Genomic DNA, 23,106 nt, shown 5'->3' with positions numbered 1-23,106 from the left:
CCTTATGAAAGTTTGGAAGGCCGGCGTTTTTAGAAAGCAAAGCTTTCGTAATGGAATGATTTTTAATAATATACAAAATCCTCTGTTCAATTGAATAATCACCTGGCGCAGGGGTGCTTAGGCGACCTCCAACGGTCCCCTGTAAAACGCCCCCCACCCTACGTAGGGGGGCTTTGGGGGAGGGAGCGCTCCAACGGCTCCCCCCACAGCTCCCCCTATGCAGGGGGAGAGATGAATCTTCCCCCACGTATGGGGGGAGTTTCAACTCCCCCTATATCTCTAATCACACCGTTTCTTCGCGATATTAATCCCGTTTGAGTCCCGTAACACGATGATAATGTGTATTATAGTAGTACAAATACTGTATGATTTTTTTAAAATTCAAAAACGTTAAATAAATAGTTAGTTAATGAGTGATAGTATATAGGGGGAATAGATATGGGGGGAATGGTTGGAGAGAAGGAGTTATAGAGGGAGGAATCTTTTGGAGGGAGGTAGTAAAATATAGTAAATAGTACGTTTGGGGGGAATTGGATGGGGGGAATGGTTGGAGAAAGCCTTAGAAGCAAAAGCAAAACTGTGGTAAGAAGTGGCAGTCTACTGTTAGCATGCAGTGTAGGGTCACCCTAGGAAACCCATATACAGCCCAGGATCTACATCAAGCCGAAATGTGGGCCCCCAACACGTCGTATTTGACCATGTCAAGTCCGTGAATTTGTTGCCCATGACATATCGCGATAGATAGGCCCATGTTATGTCGGTGTGGTTTGTTTACGATAGAATTTTAGGAGTATAAATCATATTAACCGAGAGCATGTAACCAATATACAGCCTGTTTATCGTTGCAACGTAGACGAACGCAATAAATAAAAACAAAATGTCTGTTTTAAGCAAGTAAGGTGCTTGACCGTCCATAATAAGTACAGTACAGCTCAAGAGATGAAAAACAAAAACGCAAGGTAACAGCTCAAAATCTGGTGTTATTGCAGAATGTATCTGTAAAACAGGGCGCATCCCGAGCAAATTACAAAAATCAAACCGTGTCAAAATTTGGAAACCCTCCCTGGGGACCTCCAGTGTCTCTGGCACGACAGACCCTCAGCCTTGCAAACTCCCATTTTTAAGGCACAGATATTCACACTACCCAGTAGAGACTTGTTTCCAAGCAGTTGTCAATCCAGGCTTCTGGGGGCTCAGTTGCCGACTAAACAGGAACACTTGAGAGCTCATTGTATCTTCAATATTGTTTTCAACTTTACAACAAGTTTCCAGTCGTCCTTAGAGAGGTCCTCCTGCATTATAAATAAAAATACATAAAATCAGCAACTAGGGAGATGAGCCATATATCCGGCACAGACGAAAAACAAGGGAGAAAAATTGGACTTGCCCTGTAATTTTGTTTCAAAATATCAATAGATCGCCTTGAGATCCGGCTTACAAGCTCATCTTCCATATCAAAATGTCTGCCGAAACTCCTCTGCTGCTCATCAGAATTGTTCGCAATAATCTGTTGCCAACTCTACAGTGAAAAACGGAACCCAGGGTGGTAACAAGCTTAATGGATAGCACTGCTGACAACTCTACAAACCTTTATAGCCACCTTTTGCCCTTTCGCGGCCATATCAACTTGCTTGTGATTAATTTCAATTGAGGCAATCTTCCCAATATCAATAAATTCTTTAGTGGGTATGCAGAGAGGAGTTCCAACCTAGATGACAAAGGAAAGCAAGAAATCAGGTAACATTTGTATCTGAAAATATGGTCAGAAGTCATAACTTGGTCTAGAAAGCCCTAACATAACTAGCTTCAACAGGCACTAAGCTCTAGGAAGGCAACTGGAACCTGGCACCTCATCAGTGATTAGGCAGTCTTCGCCACTCCATTCATGAGGTTTAGGTGGCTGATCTTTTGCCCGAAACCAGTGAACAAAACATTCTAGCCTCTGAATATTTATATGATAGTTTTAGAAGTCAACCTATTGGACTTGTCTGGGTCTTGCTAGTTAGATGCAAACCTAATGGATTGGTTTGTCTCGCTAGTTAGGTCTAACCAATGCATGAAGCAACATGGAAAAAGAAGAGTAAAGAGTAACATGCCAATAATACCAAAATACCTTAGCTATTCCTTCAAGGACATCAACACCCAAAACGATTGGATCCTTCTTGTTGAAGACACAGTTTGGCATAATCTTAAGAACACAAGGGAACACAGCTTCTTCAGCACTTTCCTTCTTCTTTTCTTCCTTCAGATTATTAATGTATGCTGTAAATTGGTCAAAGAGGTGGTATATTATATCTGCCACAAAGATCTTCACACCGGTCTCTTCTGCAAGATCGCGAGCATCAGGCATCACTTTGACATCAAAGGCCAATATAGTTGCATATTCTTTCTTTCTCTCAAGCATAACACTAGCCTTCATAACATCCTTCTTGTGGACTGGCCCTATACTGAAATCACAGAAGGGAATATTGACAGCAGGGCTCTTCAAGAACTCAGTGAGAGCTTCCAAAGACCCAAGGGTAGATGCCTGTACATAGACACCCTCACCACTTTTATCAATCCGACTCCTAACCCGTGTCATCTCTTCCATAACAGCATCCTTCAGTTTGTCTAGATCATCATCAGGTCCTAACACGTAAAGAGCTGTCCCTGCAATTGCATGTTCGAGACCCTGAAGAAAGCAATTGTTAATACACTGCCATACAATTCTGATATGCCAAATTGAAACTGTACCCACCTGAGCAGATATTTTAACTCCTTGTGCAGCTCTGATCTCCTTATGATGTAGGTAGTTGCCCTGCAAATAGAGTTTTTCAGTGTATTACTTCAACTTGAAGTCTTAAACCAGAAACAAATTGATGATAGTGAAAGAAATGAATAGCATTTAAGTGGCATAAAATTAAACCATACCCATCTAAAAAGGATTGACAAATTGAAAGACAGGTGGCAATAGTCTATGCTTCTTGGTAACTTTCGAAGTAACAGAAAGAAAAGCAACAACTGGAGTGGGGGAGTCAGAGTCGAAAAGAGGATTCCTAGGACTAAGCACGGCAATGTGAAATGAGATTAAAACACTAAAGCGGTAGGTATTCTTAATATACTGAGGTAATTTCATGCTGATGAAAGACCTTCCACCCCAACCCACCCCAACAAAAATGTAGTATTAAGTTCTCTTTGTCGAGGCTTATTTAGAACAACTAGATGACTTAGATAATCTCAGTAGGCCAAGTGACCATACGTCAAACCTATCCTGCGTGATGGCTAGCTGTTCAGGGATTAGCTGTACCCACAGTTTTTTTTTCCTTGGGTTCAATATCAGCAAGGACTACAATGGTAGTTTTACATAGAAAAGAGCTATACATCTGAATGGCCGAACCTACATCTATCAACCAAAGTGTAAGAAATATCAATTTTATATAAAGTAAAATTCACCATGAGAGAATGAATAATCCATACTCAACAATCCAAGAATATCTTGCTGGGTATGAATCTCCAAACAAACGAAGCTGCAACATTGTCAGACACTTACCTTAACTCGAAGCTCTCTCATTGGGTGTGGTGTTAACAAAGCTCTGACAGTTGTCACAATGGGTCCCTATATACACAATAAGAACATTAAGCATCTTAAAATTTCAGCACCTATTTTAGCACTTGAAATATAAAGTAAATTGACTCGTACCTGCATGCCACAAACAACTATTTGATCTCCTTCGTGCAGTATACCATTGACCAAAACAACATCAACAGTAGTACCATGACCTTCCACGACCTTGACTTCCAGTACAGTACACTGAAACGAAAGAAGGTAATTGATAAGAATGCATTTTCTGTAACGGTATAGAGATCAAAGTACATTACCTTGATCATTGATAAGAATGCATTTTTTTCAGTAATGGCACAGAGATCAAAGTACATTACCTGGACTTCATTAACAAAAGTAAGCTTTTCTTCCATCGTCTTTTGTGCCCATTGAACCAACAGAAGGAGCAAATCAGGAATGCCTTCACCACTGATAAGATCAGTGTGTAACATGTTAAGCTAAAGATGCCAACGATATGACAGCTGCTGTAACAAATCTTAAAATGACTGCAGCAGCAAGTTAATGATCAAACCTTACAGCACTTGTAGGCACTATGTTAAAGGTATCTTCCATCTCCTTGTTCTTGTAGTACAAAGCAGTATTCACTCCTTGCATCTTGAATTGTGTCACAATCTGGTGGGCAACGTAGCCACATGTTTTAACCATGGCAATGCATAATAGTTTTTCTTCTTAAAAAAAAGGAAACAATAATGTGATGCTCACTCACATCTGTAAGTCTCATATTGAACTCCCTCTTAACATCTTCATTCTGTTGCTTTAAAGCCTTAACAATAGGAGCATTTGGACATTTCTTCCAACCATAAAGACGATCAACCTTTATAGAATGAAAATAAAAAAATTAAAATAATGAATTATTAAGAGAACTGTAAGGAAAGTCAAAAGTTGATGTACAGAACTACTCCAGAACAATATACCTTATTCAAAGCAACAATAAACACTGCATCCCGACTCTTCAAAAGATTCAGGGATTCAATTGTCTGAGGTTCAAGCCCATGCATGATGTCAACAACCAAAATGGCAATATCACACAAACTCGAACCTCTAGAACGCAGATTACTGAAGGACTCATGCCCAGGGGTATCAATAACAAGCAGGCCTGGAACCTTAAGTGTAGCATCAGCTTTCAACTCTCTGGTCCTCTCTCTAATGTTTTCAGTAGGGAAGTATGTCGCCCCAATCTGTTGGGTAATACCCCCAGCTTCGCCTTCTTGCACATTGGTGCGTCTAATACAATCTAGCAGCTTTGTCTTACCAGTATCAACATGACCAAGGATGCAGCAAATTGGTGATCTGAGGTCACTACCATTCTTAGAGCTATCCTCTTTGACAGGTCCTTTCTTTTTGCTTCGCTTTAAATTTCCATTACTGGCACCCCCATCATCAGTTTCACTCTTTTTAGAGTTTGCAGCAGGAGGGATGACCATTTTGACAGAAGGTATTGCAGGCTGTGCTTTAGAATTTTCCTGCTTCTGAACGGGCTCGGACTTCTTGACAACAGGCTTCGCCTCTTCCTCATCAAAAGCACTTGTCTTAGGCAAGTTTACATCAATATCATCCCAGCTCTTTGCATCCCACTCATCCTCATCTTCCTCTTCTTGCTCTTCTGGTTTTGGCTCTTCAGCCTCCTGATCAGGTTCAGTTTTCTCCTCGGACTCCTCTACCTGAGACTGAGACTCCTGATCCACAAGCACATATTCTTCTTCATCATTGATAGCTTCATTAACCTCTTCCTGTTGTTCTTCAACTACCTTTGCAGTCTCTGTGGCCTTTGGTTGAGCTTTCTTTTTCTTAAAATCGTATATTGGCCTCTTCTTTGTCTCAGGGGCGGTGCCCTCAGCCTTTTGGAGTTCACTCTGCTCAAGGAACTGTCTCCTCATGGCTTCCAACCTCTTTGCTTCCTCTTTCTGCTTGCCGGTCAAGAGCTTACCCTCCTGCTTCTTCTTGAGCAACTTCTCCTTTTCCCTCTCCTTCTTCCTCCTCTTCGCTTCCTCCGCTTTCCTCTCTTCCTCCTCGCGCCGCAGCCGCTCTTCCTCCTCCTTCCTCAGTCGCTCTTCCTCCTCTCTCTTCTGTCTCTCCTCAGCTTCCTTCCTCCTGGCGAGGGCCTCCTGCATCTCCCGAACATGTTTAGGGAGCTTCTTCATGTCAACCTTCCCTTTAGGTGCCTCTTGCTCCTTCTCCTCCTCTTTCTTAGCCTCCGCTCCCTTTGCTGCCGCCTTTTTCTCCTTCTCCTTTTCCTTCTTCTTCTTCTTCTTCTTGGCAGCAGCAGATTCCACCTCTCCTCCTTCCCCAGCCTTGTCATCCACATTACCATCCTCTGCAGCTCCCACGTCCTCCTTGGCCACTGAGGCAGAATGTGGTGCCTGCACTGGCTTGTCCTCCTTCTCCGCAGGAGGGCTGTCAAGTTCAGCAAGAAGTTTGTCCAACTCATCTTCTTCCTGTGCTGTCCTTCCACTCTTCTTCTTCTTCTTCTTTGATTTCTTCCCTTCAGCATCATCCACAGGGGCAGGAGCAGCAATAGGGGCCTCATCCTTCATGTCATTGGGCTGAGGCTCTTCGACAGGAGGCGGGTGGTCCTCCATCTGCGCGAGGATCTGATCTACATCCTCACCATCCATCATAAACCCTCCCTTCTTTTTCTTCTTCTTTGATTTCTTCCCGGCGGTATCATCTGCATCAGGGGCGAGCACAGAATCCTGAGCTTTCACCTCCTCCGGCTCAGGCTCATCCGCAGGCTGTGAATGATCCTCCATCTCAGCCAGGATCTTAACGATATCCTCATCGTCCGTGGCAAACGTACCCTTCTTTTTCTGCTTTTTCTGTGGCTTCTTTGAAGCTGCTGCGGCAGCGACCAAGGGATCCTCATCTCCGTCGTCAGCCATTGATGGTGCCAGAGGAGCAGGCTCGTCGTCCTCGTCTTTGGCAGGAGCAAAGCGAGCTACCTTGTCCTTCTTTTTCTTCTTCTTGGCCTTGCTGAAGTCGAAATCGAGGTCGTCGTCATCGGCAGTGGCCTCAGGCTCGGCAGCGGCGGCCGGGGCAGGCTCCTCTTCTTCCTGGTCCTCGTCCGCCTCCTCGAGCGCGTTGAAGGCGCTAAAGGAGGCGGCGGGGGCAGCGGCGCCCTTCTTCTTCTTCTTCTTGCCGGTGAAGACGAGGTTAACGGGCTCGTCGTCATCCTCTTCCGCGGCGGGCGGGGGCGGAGGGGGCTCGTAGTCGTCGTCGTCGGGCGCGGCGGCCTTGCCCCCCTTCTTGCCCTTCTTGCCGCCCTTCTTGGGCTTCTCCTTCTCCGCGGCGGGCGGCGGCGGAGCGGGGTCGGCGCCGGCGTCGTCCTGCGGGAAGGAGTACTCGTCGTCGTCGATGTCGACGTTCTTCTTGCGCCCCATGGGACTAGGGTTTGGGTTGGCGGGTGGCGAGGGGGCGGGAGAGAATGCGGCGGACGGACGGAGATCGACTCGACGGAGGGGAGGTGGAAGGGAGGAGGAAAGGAAAACCCTACTTGCGGGGGCGATGCGATGCGATGCGATGCGAGCTGGAACGGAATTGGGTGGGGGATTGAGAATTGAGATGGATCGATTTGGTTTTGCGTTGCCAAAAAAGAAAAGGAAAAAAACAGCGTGAAAGGGTTTCCAGCCGTCAGCCGTGCACTCTACTCTTTGTTACTTATCAGTTTTATTTTGTTTTATTTAGTAGTTTTCTGTGCCTTTTGCTCCCCTGCAAAATGCCGTCTCTCTCTACCTGGGTATTTTCTTAAAAAGAAAAATACAAGCAGCGGAGCAGGGCGTAAAACAATATGCTGCTATCTTATGAACTCGTGTATTTTGAAGGAAGGGGAAAACGTATATACCCTTGCTGTAACGTAACTTAGCTATATGAAAATGTATGTTCAGGTGTCAGTTTGTTTGTTTTTTATATGTCCTCCTTATTTTCAACTTTACTACTTCTTCTATCAAAATTACAGATCACTCTAGTGTTGTTCTAAGTCAAACTTCTTTAACTCTGATCATGCTTATAGGAAAAAACATTAACACCCACAAACATCAAATTAGTTTTATTTAATTCATAATGAAACATGTCTCACAGTACAATTTATTTGGTATGTTAGATGAGATTACACTATTTTCTAGACTTGGTTAAAATTTGATAAGTTTGACTCCGGATAAAACAAAACAAAACTATAATTAAGAGCAGAGGGAGTAGCTACTCCAGTAAATGAACCTTGTCTGGATGAAAGACTGTTGAACCATAATCGCAACGAGTGTCTTTCTTTGTTCAGTTCCTCGTGTGCTCCATTCCATGGTTGGAACTTAGAAGCTGGGAACTCAGTCTGGCTATGCCAAATAAACGCTGCGACTTCCAAGCGGGGACCTGTTGCTGTTCCATGAGGAAACTTGTCCCAACCCAAATTGGAGATAGCATGCCACGAGCCCACGAGCACAATGTTTCCTTAATTGGCACATTCACCAACTACGAAACAGATGCCTGAAACGTGACCTGTGGTCGGTGGTCATTCTCATCATACAGCATTAGAGCTTGGATTTGAGAAACGCATGACAGAATGGGACGGCATCCTCATCAGAAAGACAACTCTGCTGAGGCCTGAGAACCGACTTAGGGCCTGTTTGGGACCGTGACCCACAAAATCGCGAGGCTTATAAGCCATAAGCGAGCCAGAGCACGCTTCTGCGATTTTGCCGCGCGTAATTCAATGTTCCGCGTTTTGCTGCGGCGGCGGCGGGCAGAAGCGCGTTAGACGCAACCTGTTCGGCGGGATTGTTCTGCTTCTTCTGCTCAAAAGCATCGCCGACGCCGAACCAAACAGGCCCTTTATATAACCTCGGGAGCCAAGCACAGAGACGATTGGCAAACGACGTCGCATATTATGCAGACACATTACACATCACAGTTGCTGCAGAAACTACCACGGCGCCACAGTAGTATTCTTGCACTGCTGATCTGCTACTGGATATCAAAGCACAAGTACAGTTTCCGATCAGATAGTTTAGTGCTAGCAATTTCTATTGTACTTTTTACCTGTCAGCAAAAACAATGCTCCAGAGTCCAGACCCAATCTGTAATGCCTACCTCTACATATGTATGTCATGTTTCAAATTTGGACCCTATAAGATCAATCACCTTATCTGGTCAGCCCAATCCCCAACCAGATTAGACTTGTGTAGTAATCTGTACCCTGAACGAACGTGGCAGCCTATATGGTTGTGGAAAACCTGAAAAAGACAGTGCTGGGCTAACCGATTTACATGTGCAGCAGACTAAACAGGGTCATTCCCCCCACATTTGTAGCATCCTAGTAACTAGTATTGTTATTGTCCATGTCTTCCTGAATCCATGGTTATGTTTTGCTCTTGAACTTCCTATGCGACTTGAGGTCAACTACAACGACGGTTATGTTGTCCTTGCTCCCCTTCTGGAGAGCCAGCTTAGACAAGTATTCGGCAGCTGCTTGAGCTGCTTGATCCGGAGAATCACCACTTATCTGGGCCGATGATGACGCCTCTGCATTCTTCTTGTGCCATAACAGTATCCGTCTGCGAGCAGCATCGCATACCTCTTCATTGGACATTACATCCCAGAGGCCATCACTTGCAAGAATAAGGCACTCATCGTCTTTTGCACGGGCAACAATTGTGACCTCAGGGACTGGGATTATATATGGTTTCAGGTACCGGTCCCCTGCAATAGACCAAAAGTACATCATTCCTGTGTTTTGGCAATCAATCAACGATACTCCCTCCTTCCCCGTTTATAAGGCACACACGCATATCAAGATTCAAACATTTATATCTTTGACTAATAATTTAACTATTAATTTTTAATTTTTATAATATAAATTTTATATGATTGGATTCGTCATCAAATATAGTTTACAATGATTATAAATTTATAATCATAAGTGATATAATATATGACAAATAAATGGTCAAAATATCATTTGGAAGACCGTGTCATGTTCCACCGTGCCTTATAAACGAGGAAGGAGGGAGTACATCATAATGTACCAGCACCAGTTTCATTCGTCTATCTAGTGTTTAGAGCAATAAACAGTCAGGTTGGTTAATGACCATTTTTTCATAAACACATCTGTCTGGCGGTGGTCAAGTTTGAGGAAGAGTGGAAAACTGAAACAAAGGCACCAAATGAGGTTCTAAAAGTTTTTTAAAAAAAACATTGGCCCTGACCCTCTCCTGTGACTGTAAGAAGTCAATGACTAGAACATAAGCCAATTTGTCCAAGGTCCAAGTAATGAATATCGTTGACTGAATTTGTGCACTCCCATGGGTGAAAGAAAATGCTGAAAGCACAACACATGTGGAACACCTAACTACCTCACAAGCCTGAAAGCACTAGAATAGTTCCAGAGTAACCATATATGCACACAAATTTTTACAGTCTGCACTGTATAGTCAAACAATTCAAACCACACAACTGTTTGCTATCAAGTAGAACGGACATATGTACTATTACATCTGGTGGCACAATCATGTTAGAACTTACTAGGTTTGCATAACGGACAAGTAAACTCTTAACTCTAGCAAAATGAAAGCATATAACCCTGAAACAAAATTACAACAGATCAAGTTACCATTAATTTGTCCAGGGACAGAACAGACCAGTCAACAAATTTCCAAGCGGTGATAGTTACTGTAGGAAAGAATAATGGCTTGTACTCCTCCAAACCCTAGAAGGGTGGGATATATAATCCTATACATGGGCCTCTAGATGGGCCTCTATTCATGGGCTCAATATACTCCAACCCCCCCCCCGCAGTCTGAACTACAGGCGCAGCGGTGTTTAAGACTGGACAACAAGAAAGCTAACACCCCCCCGCAGTCTGAACAACCGACGCAGCGGTATTCAAGACTGGACAAGAAGAGAGTACAAATGACAAATACCCCCGCAGCCACAACTAGCCACCGGCTACGTTGAGGATGGATCGAAACTCCGAGAAGGTCGAGGAGGGCAGCCCCTTGGTGAAGATGTCAGCAAACTGGGAGGTAGTCGGGACATGGAGTACCCGAACATCGCCGATTGCGACTCTGTCGCGCACGAAATGTAGGTCGATCTCCACGTGCTTCGTCTGCTGATGCTGGACGGGGTTGGTTGAGAGATACACGGCGCTGACGTTGTCGCAGTAGACGAGCGTGCTCTTGGCGAGCGGGCTGTGGAGCTCCGCCAAGAGCTGTCGTAGCCAGGATGCCTCCGCCACGCCGTTAGCGACAGCTCGGTACTTCGCCTCGGCACTGGAGCGGGAGACAACCGGCTGCCGCTTGGACGACCAGGAGACCAGGTTGCCGCCCAGGAAGACGGCGTAGCCAGAAGTGGAGCGACGAGTGTCCGGGCAGCCAGCCCAGTCAGTGTCGGTGTAGACCACCAGCTTAGCAGAGGACGAGCGGTGAAGCACCAGGTCGAGGTCCACAGTGCCACGGACGTACCGGAGGAGACGCTTCAGCGCAGCAAGGTGTGACTCCCGGGGATCATGCATATGGAGACAGACCTGCTGAACAGCGTAGGTGAGGTCCGGCCTGGTGAAGGTGAGGTACTGCAAAGCGCCTGCCAGACTCCGGTAGGCAGTAGGATCAACCACCGGATCACCCAGATCAGCAGACAGCTTCGCCTGAGTGTCGACAGGAGTGGAGCAGGGCTTGCAATCATTCATCCCAGCCCGCTCCAGAATATCGAGTGCGTACTGCCGCTAGTGAAGGAGAAGACCAGACGGGCGAGGCTCAACAGTGACGCCCAAGAAATGGTGGAGCTGACCGAGATCCTTCATAGCAAACTCCTGCTGCAGAGAGGAGATGATACTCTGAAGCAACCGCTGATTGGAGGCTGTGAGTACGATGTCATCGACGTAGAGCAGCAGATAGGCAGTCTCATCCCCACGGCGATAGACGAAGAGAGACGTGTCAGACTTGGCCTCGGTGAACCCCAATGTCAGCAAGAACGTGGCAAACCGAGAGTACCAAGCCCGAGGAGCCTTTCAGTCCATAGAGAGACTTGTTGAGCCGGCAGACCATATTCGGACGACTCGAGTCCACAAATCCCGCTGGCTGAGAGTAGTAGACAGCAAGGTTTTAAAAAACGCTAGACGCTAGGTGAACGCTAGCCTATGGTTTAGAGTTTTTTGTGATTAAACGTAGATTAAACGTCTTTTGTGATTAAACGACACTGTGATTAAACGCAACGCTAGGCCAAAGTTTAGAGTTTAATCAAGATTAAACGTAGTTTTAAAACGTTTTTTAAAACAGGGGTAGACAGTCTCTGACAAAGTGCCGTGAAGAAACACATTCTTCACGTCCAGCTGGTGCACATGCCAAGAGCGCGAGAGGACCGTGCGCATCGTAGCGGGCTTCACGACTGGGCTGAAGGTCTCATCATAGTCCACACCAGGCCGCTGAATGAACCCCCGGAGAACCCAGCGAGCCTTGTAGCGCTCCAGCGTGCCATCAGCCCGACGCTTGTGCGTCCAGATCCACTTGCCAGTCACCACATTGCAACCAGACGGACGCGACACGAGATCCCACGTCTGGTTGGCAAGAAGAGCCGCGTACTCCTCTTCCATCGTGCGACGCCAGTGAGGATCCGCCAAGACGTCGCGGACAGAGGAGGGTACCGGAGAGACCCGCGGATCTCGCTCGGTGGCGGAGAGAGTCGCGACCTGAGACGCCATCCACCGAGTCACCATGGGATAGATATGCCGTGGATCCCGATGGATGACTGGCGGGTGGTACACCTCCGGCACGGCTCGAGAGGGAGCCGGAGGAGGCGGCGGCGGCGACGGCTCCGGTGTCGGCGTCGCAGGAGCCTCCGGAGCAGGAGGCGGCGCCGGTGTCGACGCCGAACGACGCCGGTACACCTGCAGCGGCTCAACGTACCGCTGCGGCGCCGGGGTCGGCGCCGAGCGACGCCGGTACACCTGCACCGGCTGAGCGTACCGCGCAGGTGCAGGGGAAGGCATCGGGGCCGCGCATGGCGCAGCGGGAGACACCGGGTCCGCGCGCGGCACGACCGGAGGTCCGGGGGCCGCGCGTGGCGCGACCGCGGGCACCGGGGCCGCGCTCGGCGCAGCAGGGATCACCGGAAGCGGTGCCGGTGTGCCGGGAAAATCTGCAGAAAAAGGAAAGACAGGTAACGGTGGCTGAACCACCGAGTCAGTCAGAAACAGAGACTCCAGCTCGGGGTCAGGAGAAGGTGTGGAGGAGGTGGAGTAGGGGAAATCCGACTCGTCAAAGACGATGTGTCGGGAGATCAGGACGCGGCGAGAAGTGAGGTCAAAGCATCGATACCCCTTGTGGTCAGGGGAGTAACCAAGGAACACACACCGAGTCGAGCGGGGCGCCAGCTTGTGAGGAGCAGCGGCGGAGGTGTTATGGTAACACGCACACCCGAAGACCCGAAGGTGCTCGTAGCGAGGAGGGGTACCGAAAAGAGCGTGGTGCAGAGTGGGAGCAGGAGAAGCAGTGGACGGAAGACGGTTGAGCAAATAGGTGGCGGTGTGGAGGCTCTCCGCCCAGAAGCGCGGGGGCAGAGAGGCCTGGATCAGAAGGGTGCGCACGACGTCGTTCGTCGTGCGAATCACCCGCTCAGCCTTGCCGTTCTGGGGAGAGGTATACGGACAAGACATACGCAGCTGAACACCCCAAGAGAGGAAGAAGGAACGGGAGGTGGAGTTATCGAACTCACGCCCGTTGTCACACTGGACGGCCTTAACTGTGAGGCCGAACTGAGTGGACACCCAGGCAAAGAAGTGGAGGGTGGGGAAGGTCTCAGACTTGGCGCGCAAAGGAAACGTCCAAGAGTAGTGCGAGAAGTCATCGACCACCACCAGATAGTACTTGTAACCAGAAAGACTAAGTACAGGAGAGGTCCACAGGTCAAAGTGAACAAGGTCAAATGCATGCGCCGCATACGAAGAAGAAGAAGAAAAAGGGAGCCGAACATGACGACCGAGCTGGCACGCATGGCAGAGGGGCTCAGCAGGAGCCCTAGTACCAGGAATATCGGTACTACGACTGAGCTGAGTCAGAACGTCGCGGCCAGAGTGACCAAGACGGCGATGCCAGGTGGTGGAAGACGTTGTCGCGGCAAAAGCGGCAGACAAAGACGGCCAGGGCGAAGAAGAAGGCGAGAGTGGTGCAGCGGAAGAAGGAAGGCAAAGGGTGTAAAGGGGGCCCGTGCTGTCACACCGGAGTAGAGGACGCCGGGAGGCCGAATCCTTTACAGTGAGGCCAGAAGAATCAAACTCGATAGAATAAGAATTGTCAGCTGTAAACTGACGAATGAAAAGAAGGTTATGAACCATCTAAGGAGCAACAAGGACATTGGCAAGACGAAAAGAGCCAGAAGCAGAACCCAAGGCGGTGACAGGAAGGCAAGACCCGTCACCAACCATGATGGAAGAATGACAAGAGGGGTGTGGGGGTCGGACAGAAGAAAGGATACCGGCATGTGGGGTGGGGTGGAAGGAGGCACCCGAGTCGGCGATCCACTCGGTGCTGACCGGCAGCGTCCGCCCCATGGCGCTGAAGGACTGCGCCAGTGTGGCCTGGTCCCACCCCCCAGGCCAGGTCGGCTGCTGGCTGGGTGGAGCGGGCGGGGACCAGAACGGCGCGAACAGGGGAGCAGCAGCGGCGAGCATGGCCGCCGGCCGGGGCTGAGGACGAGGCCCCCCCCCCTGCGCGGCGGGCGCGACGGCCTGGGCCTGCGTGGCGTGCGCGGCAGGCGCGATAGCCTGCGCAGCGGCGACAGAGGCAGCAGCCCGCGAGGGGTCCCTGGGCGCGACGGCTTGCGCGGCGTGTGCGGCGGCGAGGGAGGCGGCAGCGGCGGCGGAGCGGCCCGCGCCCTGGAGCGGAGGAGGCGCCTAGGCGGCGGCTTGGGACAGAGGAGCGGCGGCAGATCGGGCCGGGAAAGACCACACGCCCGCGGCTGGAGCAAACAGGTCCACGGGGGCGGCCGGGGGGGGTGGGGCCACACGCCCAGTACGCCCGCAGGAGCAACGGCGGGGGAAGGACCCGCGGCTGTAGGGGCTCCGGGCAGCGCGCCCTGCTGCTAGAGGTCGGCGCGGCAGGGGCACGCCGCGGCGGCGAGGGTGGGTCCGCCTAGGACGGCTGGAAAGCGCGCCAGAGGCCAGCTCGGCAGGTCCAGAGGCGCGCCAGGGCAGGGAGGCGGCGGCCGCCAAGGCAGGCGCACGCCAGGCACCCTAGGTGGCGGCTGCAGCGGTGTCGTCCGCGTCCATGGCCGGCCGTCGAGCATCAGGGGCGTACGCGGCCGGCCCAGGGGGAGACGGCCCTGGCGGCAGTGGCGTGCCCCCGGCGGGGGAGCCCGCGGCAGGGGCGGTGGGGGAGGATCCCGCGGGGCTAGCCTGGGTGGCGGCGGCCAGACCCGCGGCCCCGGCGTGCAGCGCGGCCTCCAAGGCGCGCCACGGGCCGGCAGCGGCTGGGGCGCGCCAGGGGCCCGCAGATCCGGCGGCACCCACGGCCCAGCAGATCCAGAGGCAGTGGCGCCAGGGGCCGGCCCGGCAGCGCTAGAGGCGCGCCAGGGCAAGGCAGGGGCGGCCGCCGGGGCAGGCGCGCGCCAGGCACCCTGGGCGGCGACAGCAGCGGCGCCATCCGCATCCTGCGCCCGCAGGGGATGCAGGGGATCCGCGGCGGTAGGGGGAGCCCTGATCCGAGGGGCCTGCACCCGATCCAGGAGCAGGGAAGAGTGGAGGGAAGGAGGAGAGGGGAGGTAAGGCGGCTGGCCATGGAGGAGGCGGCGGTGGCAGCGGCAGCCGGGGAGAGGGAGAGAGAGGGCTAGGCTAATGATACCATGTATGAGAGAATAATGGCTTGTATTCCTCCAAACCCTAGAATAGTGGGATATATAGATCCTATACATGGGCATCTAGATGGGCCTCTATTCATGGGCTCAATATACTCCAACAGTTACGTTTTGTACCCTTATATTAGTAAACAATTGATAAACTAGTTTGGAGTTTTTCCATAAGCTGAAGAAATACACAGATGTGCATTGCATCGCAAACCAATGTTGCACTCATGACGTCAAGAGGGAGGGATATGTACCAATGGATCGGGACATGGCGAGAACACCGAGAACCCGATAGCCATTCCACTGGATGACCTTGCCACCCTGCGCCTCAATCCTCGCATACTCATCTTCCCTATTTGGCTGAAACAACAAGAACGGTAGATTAGCAATTGCAATCAATTGAACCAGTAACTCAGAATGCTAAATATATATCTAATTTGGTGAATCAGGTACAATAATTGACCCAGCAAGAGCTGATGGCTTACTTTATGGTCCACCGACAGCGCCAAGGGCTGCTTGCCCCGGCAGAGCACTGCTCGTGAGTCGCCGCAATTCGCAACAATTATGTGTGATGAGCATACGACTGCGACTACCGCTGTTGACCCCACGGTGTCTGGAGCCACAGGCTTGGCGGCAGTTGCCGCATTTCCTCCCACCTCTGCATCAACCCGATTGAAACAGTCCACAAAGGCCTTCTCCCACTGCTTCTTAGACTCCAGGCCACTTAAGTCAGCGCCACACACTAATTCCTCTGCCTTACTGAGCTCCTCTATCAGTACGGAGTGGATTCTCTCTCGGCAGTAATTGGCAACCTGCGATGGGGCAGCAAAGAGAAGACACAGGGAGTTGGAATCGGGTGGCACGCGTTTGGGCGGTGCTGAATTCGTTGTTGCGTTGAGAGTTAGTTAGACACGAAACGAGGCACCACAACTTCGCAATTACCTGAACGCCACCGTGGCCGTCGTAGACGCCGAAGAAATGCGCGGGAAGGCGGAAGGACGCCCGGTCGAGGCCGTCCACCGGCGCGTCGCCCGCGACCATCCAGAGCGGCACGTCGAAGAATCGCGGCAGCACGACGGCGGCGTCCTCCATCTCGGGGCGGCGACCGCATATGGACTCGAGCCCCCAGCGCGGCACGTAGTCAACCGCGAAGACGCTCCTGGCGCCGGCCCCCGCGATCCTGGGGCCGGAGGCGGCCTCAGGCACCGCGGCAGCTGCGGCGGCGACGAGGTCGTCGAGCACGAGTGCGGAGCCGACCTCGGCAAAGCCCTCGAAGTCGGCGGTGGCGACGCTGCTGCAGTCGCTGGTGACGGAGCACGGGCTCCCGCAGGCGGAGGCGTCGTCGCCCCCGCGGTCCGCTTGCACCGGGGGAGGGGGCGGCGGCAGCGCGGCGCCGATCCCGAACGCGGCGGCGGAAGCGGCGGCCTCCTCCATGACGTCGGCGACGGCGGCGAAGAGCGTGAGCCCTGCGGCGGCGGAGCTAACGGCGGCCAGATCCTCCATGGACGCGCGGGGCAAGCCGTTCAGCGCAGCGGGGCGGGGCCATGGGCGGCAGCGGAGGAGGTGGTGGTGGTGGTGGTGCTCCCCTCGCGTGGGCGTCGGGCCCTAGTGGTCATGGGTCGGGGGTGAGATCTGGAAAGGGAGGGGAGAGGGACGGGGCCGGATGGGATCGAATCCAGGAGTAGGTGAGGCAAGATCGCGGGTCACGGGCGGTGCCCTGGCCCTGGGGGCAGCAGGCCGGCAGGCGGGCAGGGGCTGCTGGATCTTGAGCAAGCCTTTGGCGGCTGCCGGCGCGAGTGAGCTCGAGTGGTGCGAGGCCGCCCGCCGCCCGCCCGCGCGCACGGGGAGAGGAGGTGGTGGAGGGAGGAGGGGGGGGGGGATGGCGGGGCGCGGCAGCAGGCAGGCTCACATCACAGGTGTCCATCTGTTTGGGGAGGGATCGGGTTGGCAGGTTGGGGTGCGGGGACGGCACGGCGAGGGCCCACCTGGCAGCGGGGAGATTCCGGGCGCGTGGGGAGCTGTGCTTGCTGCGGCCTGCGGGAAAAGAAAAGAAGCGAAAGGAAAGGAAAAGAAAGGAAGGGGAGGCGAAAAGGTTGGTTGCTGTGGCGGCTGTTGATCGATGTCATCACGTGGTGACGTCTGGGCCGTTGAGCCGGCATCTGGGCCCCCCGACGATGCATGATGGATGGCCCAATGATAGGGGAGGGGACTGGGAGAGCCCGTGGACAGCACGACGTGGCTCGGCTGCACGCGGCACGCCCCACCCTGACTGTTGCTCCACCTGGGATGATGGCTGCCAGATTCGCACAAGCACTTTCTACTGTCAGTAGTTTCAATGCGCTCTGACCGTTCCAATTTCGCGCATCTGGACTACGCATGGCTTGTTCTTCGAGGGGAATTTCATGTTTCGGCATTTGGAATTCCCAGTCCGTGATTTTTTCTTTCTTTTCGAAGTTAGAATTGACAATCATAGATGCATCTCAGACCATGTTTAGTTTCCAAAATATTTTCTACGGTACCTGTTCCATCGAATTTTCGGACACATACATCAAATATTAAATACGGTTGAAAATATATTTAATTATATAGTTTAACTGCTTTATACGAGATGAATTTTTTAAATTTAATTAGTCTATAATCGAATATTAATTGTCAAATAACAACAAAATATGTTATAGTACTAAAATTCAATCTTTTTCGCGAATTAAACACAGCCTCAAGTTCTCGACCCAATCCAAGGTGTCAGATGGAGGAGAGAAGAGGAAGGCGACCCAGATGCGCGCAGATGCTCCCCCGGAGGAGGAAATAGGGAAGGAAAGAAAGGAGAGCATGCTGCGTGCAACAGTTCCCTCGGTCAATCGCTGGCTCCGTCGATGATATTGTAAACGTAGTTTTTTAGGAAGCTATTCTTCACTACAGGTGGTTTTTAAGATGCTGCTACCAGCTCACCCTATAAATCGTACTTTGTAAGGACAGTTTCAATAGAAATTTTATAGAGGATTTTATGACATTAAATATCACTATTTTTGCTGACATGGTAAGAGCAAGTATTATAGCAGCTGTAAGCAGACTGAATGATGAGGTGGAGGAGAGAGGGGGCAAGTGGGAGATGTCTCAATCACTCCGTTCGGCTGGTCTCCAGCCTCCAGCCCCTACAGTGTTTCTCTCTCACATCACTCCAGCTCCAGCCTCCAGCCACTAGCCAGGTAACAGTATTTTTCTCTCACATCACTCCAGCTCCAGCCTCCAGCTCCAGCCTGCCGAACACGGTGAATAGCAATTTTAGAATTATTGGGGAAGTTCCTTTTGCAGTCTCCCAATAACCTTCTCCCAATCCAACTATCTTATTGGGAGAGTCACAACTTCCTCTTTATTTAGGGAGAGATGAGGTGAATTATTGAAATGTCCCAATAACTATTGGGAAAAGGGGAAGATTTTAGGAGACTGATAGAGTACTAGTTTCTTATCTACTCTCCTAATACGGTAGTTGGATTGGGAATTGAGAGACTGCTGGAGATGCTCTAAGCTTACAGGCGACTTCGACACAAGAACCAAAAAAACTTTATGAGAGAGATAGATAGGCCATGTATTAATGATGAAGGACTAAACCACTGTACGAATAATCTAAGAGGTACGCTACAAGAATTTTTACAGTCAGCAACAGGCTAAATTATTAATCTTGCTCTAAAAAGAGAGAAAGATAAAATTTTATGAGATGTGAAGAGTATTTCATCATCATAAAACTCATCTGGTACAATCACATAGTTCTCAATCTAAATTACTGTACCATAAAAATATACACCGAAACTGACTTAATCGTCTACTAGTAACACTCGCATAGTCATCATAAACCATGGTTCATGTCCGTTTTGTTGTCTACTTATTCTCCTCTTATTGAAAGTCCCATTCCTAAAAAAAAAATTCCCTCGCTATCCTGTCGTCTTTTCGCAGGGGTGCAAATTTGTTACTCTTAGGTGCACCTTCAATTTTTTTAGTTCAAAATTTTGTACTATTTTTTAAAATAAGATATAATTTTAAAGAAGTAGTATAAAATTTTAAACTAAAAAAAATTAAAAATGCATCTAAAAATCACTAATTGACACCCGTATCTCTCCGTCACATGTTGTGCCCCTTGACGGACGGATCGCCGCCCAAAAAACGCCATGGATAGAAAATTCGGTTCCATTCCCTCTCCATCGCGCCGCGTGCGTTTTCGCATCCAATCATCGTGAGTCATCGACCCGACCGGCTAGATTTTCGCCTCTCCTGTCCGGGCCCCAGAGATCTTAGATGTTACTACTGGGCTGGGCAGGTCACCATCTGCAGTTTCTTGCTGCAGTCTCACCGCGACATCCGCGACATCCAACGTCTCCAATTGTACAAGCGATTCAGGGGGCGTCTGCATTTCAGTATTTTGATTCAAGTGCTCATATCCAAATATACTAAAATTTAGTATTGAACCATCTAAACGGGAGTAGCAGCTAGTGAGGTGGATTAAACTTTAGCTAAAATTTTAAATTTTAACGAGGTTTGTCAGCCAACAAGTTACCAGTGCTTTTCTCTCTCATCAAATCAGCATTATTTATCAACCAACCATCAATAATTTTCTCTCACAACAAATTAGCACCAGCCACTAAACATATTCAACCGAACAGAGCCGTCAGATTCTAAATTTTGGCACCAGGCACCAGGCACCAGCCACAACAATAAATGGTAATACTAGATGCTAAATTTTGGCCTTCAACTTGGGATGACGCACATCATTAGATTAAAGTCGGTGGCTGCCAAGATTTGAGGATCGCTTCTTTTCTTGTCCCGTGATTTCCATGCATCTTTTCCCCAGCCAGAAAATGACACCGAGTCACCGACCCTAAAAGAAAAGAAAAGGAAGGGCTTGATGTTACCTTGCGCTGAAGGCGCTTCTTAGTTCCACGATTATATCATGCCTCTTTTTTTTAAAACAAATGCTTTCGTGGACAACATCCTTGCAGAATTTGCGCTGAAATTATCTATCAAATTTCTCATGGGCTCAACTTGAACGACACAAAACCTGAACACTAGCTAGCCTCCCTGGATAAACAAACCGAAAGCAGCCAAGGATTTTTCAACACCATCGGCTCGAGAAAAAAAAATCAGTATAGTACAGATCAGATTTAGGGAATGTCAAACAATTCACACCCAGTCGTGCGCGGAAAATGGGATGCAATGCTCCAACTCCCTGGACCCCAAGTCATGCCATGAAACCCTTTTACATCCGCACGCAGCTAAGAAATTCAAGCCTGGCCTCTCCTGCGCTCGAAGACGCGTGAGATTTCAAGTCAAACAACCGAACAAAGCACGCCCATTCTTCAGCCAAAGCCCATCATGTGTATCCTATTACTAATACTGACACAGATTTTTTTTTTCTTCAAAAGCTGAATCTTTCACATGACGTGACGCAGTGACATTTTCAATTTCCTTTTTCCCTTTGAGCTGAGGAGCTCGGTCTTTCCACATATTGCGATATCATAAGCAAAAGAAAAACACATGTGTTTCTTCTTCTTGTTCTTGGATAGATATGTACTACGTACTAAACTAATCCTGTCAAAAAACCAACCATGGTTTAATCTCTGTGTGTGCTCTATGAGGATGATCTCCCTAAATTAAAAAGAATCAATTCCATCGATGATTCCAATGAAAATGTCCATGAACAACAATAGATAAGGAGCCCAAGTGAGGATCGATCGAACCGTCGGCGACCGACGATGCAGGGACGAATGCTTGCAGTGACGCCGCATCGATCAATCGATGAATCCGGCCGGATTCAGAAGAATTTGGTGCCGGCGAGGCCACTGTGCAGGAGGTTGTGCGCGATGTCGTCCCTGGCCTTGCTGGCGCTGTCCGAGCGCACGGGGTTCTCCGGCACCGTCTCGTCGTCGGCGAGCTCGCAGCGGAGGGCCGGGTCCATGTCCTCCCCGCGGGACTCGCAGATGTTGTGCAGCACGCAGCAGGCGCCCAGCACCACGGGGAGGTCCTGCAGCTTCACCTCGGTGCGCTTCTGCAGGCACGCCCACCGCCCCTTGAGCCGCGCGAAGGCGTCGACGGCCACGCGCCGGAGCTCCGCGACCTTCTCGTTGAAGGCGTGCTGCGCCCACGTCAGGTTCGGCTGCGCGTAGGGGGCGAGCACCCAGTCCGTGAGCGGGTAGCTGGCGCCGCCGACGACCCAGGACCCCGCCATCACGCCGGCGGCGGCGCGCTGCTGCAGCGCGGACCGGTCCAGGACCTGGTCGTCGGGCATGGAGCCCGGCCAGCCGATGCAGACGTCGGTGAAGGCGCCGTCGGGGCCGACGACCCCCTGCAGGGTGATGGAGTAGGAGGTCTTGTGGTTGCGCTCCGTGTGGCGGCGGTTGAAGTAGGCGGCGACCGAGACCTTGGGCGCGATGATGGGGATGTGGGTGGTGTAGATGGCGCCGACGACGCCGGGGATCCCCGAGTCGGCCTGGAAGCGGGCCTTGAAGCCGTCGGCGGCGGCGGCGTCGGGCCAGCGGAGGAAGCGCGGCATGAGGAGGTTGCGGATGGCGGCGCAGACCTCGAGGACGAGCTTGTGGCAGGTGGAGATGCCGAGGCCGAAGCGCTTGGAGACGAGGCGGAGCGGCTCCCCCGTGGCGAGGCGCCAGACGCAGACGGCGACCCGCTGGCGGACGGGGATGGCGGCGCGGAGCGCGGTGTCCTCCTTGGCGACGGCGGCGCCCAGCGCGTCGCAGAGCATGGCGAAGGTGGCGCGGCCCATGCGGAAGGCGGCGCGGAAGTCGGCCTCCGGGTAGTCGGCGCTGCTGCACTGCTCCCACCAGGCGCGCGACCGGTCCTTGACCCACAGCCGGCGCTGCTGGTGCGGGCTCTGGCCGCTGGCCGCCGCGGCAGGCGCGGACGACCCTCCTCCTCCTCCGGTGACCTCCTCTTCCTCCTCCTCCTCGTCCCCCTGCCCGTGCCGGTCGGAGTGGCGCCCGTTGAGCTGGAACTGGAAGAGGGGGAGCTCGGGGCGCGGGGCGTCGTTGACGTCCAGCGAGGTGAGGACGCTGGTGGCGGGCCTCTTGCTGGCGCTGCCATCGGCGGCGTCCTCCTCGTCGGCCCCGCGCTTCCGGCGACGATTCGCCGTCTTGGGCATCGCCTCCCGCCGCTGGATTGGATTGGTGGATCGGGTTAGGAAGCGGAAGCGGAAGCGGTCGTCGGGCTCGGCAGGTAACAGGTAGTCAGGTATGGTGTGGTCAGTAGCAGGCGGGGAGTTGGAGAGAAGAGGACCGGACCCTGCCTGGGGTCGGAGCGCCGGAGCGGGTTGGGTTAGGTGGGTGTGAGCGCGCCCCAGCAGGAGCAGGAGCAGGAGCAGGAGCAGGAGGGGGAAGAGGAGCAGCAGGAGCACGGGGACATCGCTGTCGGTCGGAACGAGACTAGTGTGGAAGGGAGCAGGAGGAAGAGGATGGTTTCTGGTTTTGGAGCGTGCGACGGCGACAACGGCGGCGGTCGAGAGAGTCGGGGTGTGGGAGTAAACGCCCGCCCGCCCGCCCGCCGCGGCGGCGCCGAGACACGACGGCTGGCGGATGGCAATGGCATGGAGTCGGCTGCCGCGACACTACTGGCTAGCTAGCTGCTCTCGGAATGGAATCGTGCAATCAAAACCAACATCAAATGCTCGCCGAATTCCGTCGCCGAAT

At 51.7% G+C, this 23,106-nt stretch overlaps 3 protein-coding genes across 4 annotated transcripts; all 3 read right to left on the bottom strand.

Moving 5' to 3' along the window:
• Positions 1 to 867: 867 nt before the first annotated feature.
• Positions 868 to 7,161, bottom strand: LOC120664422 (eukaryotic translation initiation factor 5B-like). The gene is made up of 11 exons (XM_039943654.1): positions 4,516 to 7,161; positions 4,308 to 4,415; positions 4,113 to 4,213; positions 3,919 to 4,009; positions 3,680 to 3,790; positions 3,530 to 3,595; positions 2,738 to 2,797; positions 2,114 to 2,671; positions 1,589 to 1,708; positions 1,388 to 1,507; positions 868 to 1,292 (listed from the first exon to the last, which is right to left on the bottom strand). The coding sequence occupies exons 1-11, from the start codon at positions 6,976 to 6,978 to the stop codon at positions 1,227 to 1,229; spliced, it is 3,864 nt and encodes a 1,287-aa protein (XP_039799588.1). The 5' UTR covers positions 6,979 to 7,161; the 3' UTR covers positions 868 to 1,226.
• A 1,341-nt stretch (positions 7,162 to 8,502) lies between these two features.
• LOC120664423 (protein phosphatase 2C 53-like) lies at positions 8,503 to 17,294 on the bottom strand. Of its 2 annotated transcripts, none has more exons than XM_039943655.1 (4): positions 16,361 to 17,290; positions 15,904 to 16,230; positions 15,673 to 15,778; positions 8,503 to 9,286 (listed from the first exon to the last, which is right to left on the bottom strand). In XM_039943655.1, exons 1-4 carry the CDS (start codon positions 16,919 to 16,921, stop codon positions 8,946 to 8,948), a joined length of 1,335 nt encoding a protein of 444 aa, XP_039799589.1. In that variant the 5' UTR covers positions 16,922 to 17,290; the 3' UTR covers positions 8,503 to 8,945. The 2 variants fall into 2 exon arrangements, with proteins under 2 accessions (XP_039799589.1, XP_039799590.1); XM_039943656.1 differs by lacking the exon at positions 8,503 to 9,286 and adding an exon at positions 9,773 to 10,166 and having other exon boundaries at positions 16,361 to 17,294.
• Positions 17,295 to 19,973: 2,679 nt separating this feature from the next.
• Positions 19,974 to 22,998, bottom strand: LOC120664420 (protein ANTAGONIST OF LIKE HETEROCHROMATIN PROTEIN 1-like). Its single transcript, XM_039943652.1, has one exon. The coding sequence runs from the start codon at positions 22,560 to 22,562 to the stop codon at positions 21,222 to 21,224; it is 1,341 nt and encodes a 446-aa protein (XP_039799586.1). The 5' UTR covers positions 22,563 to 22,998; the 3' UTR covers positions 19,974 to 21,221.
• Between the last annotated feature and the right edge of the window lie 108 nt (positions 22,999 to 23,106).

Source organism: Panicum virgatum, chromosome 3N (assembly GCF_016808335.1).
Source record: "Panicum virgatum strain AP13 chromosome 3N, P.virgatum_v5, whole genome shotgun sequence".
In the NCBI taxonomy this organism is placed as follows: domain Eukaryota; kingdom Viridiplantae; phylum Streptophyta; class Magnoliopsida; order Poales; family Poaceae; genus Panicum; species Panicum virgatum.
Note: the sequence above shows the minus strand (reverse complement) of the source record. Positions and strands in the feature narration are given on the sequence as shown.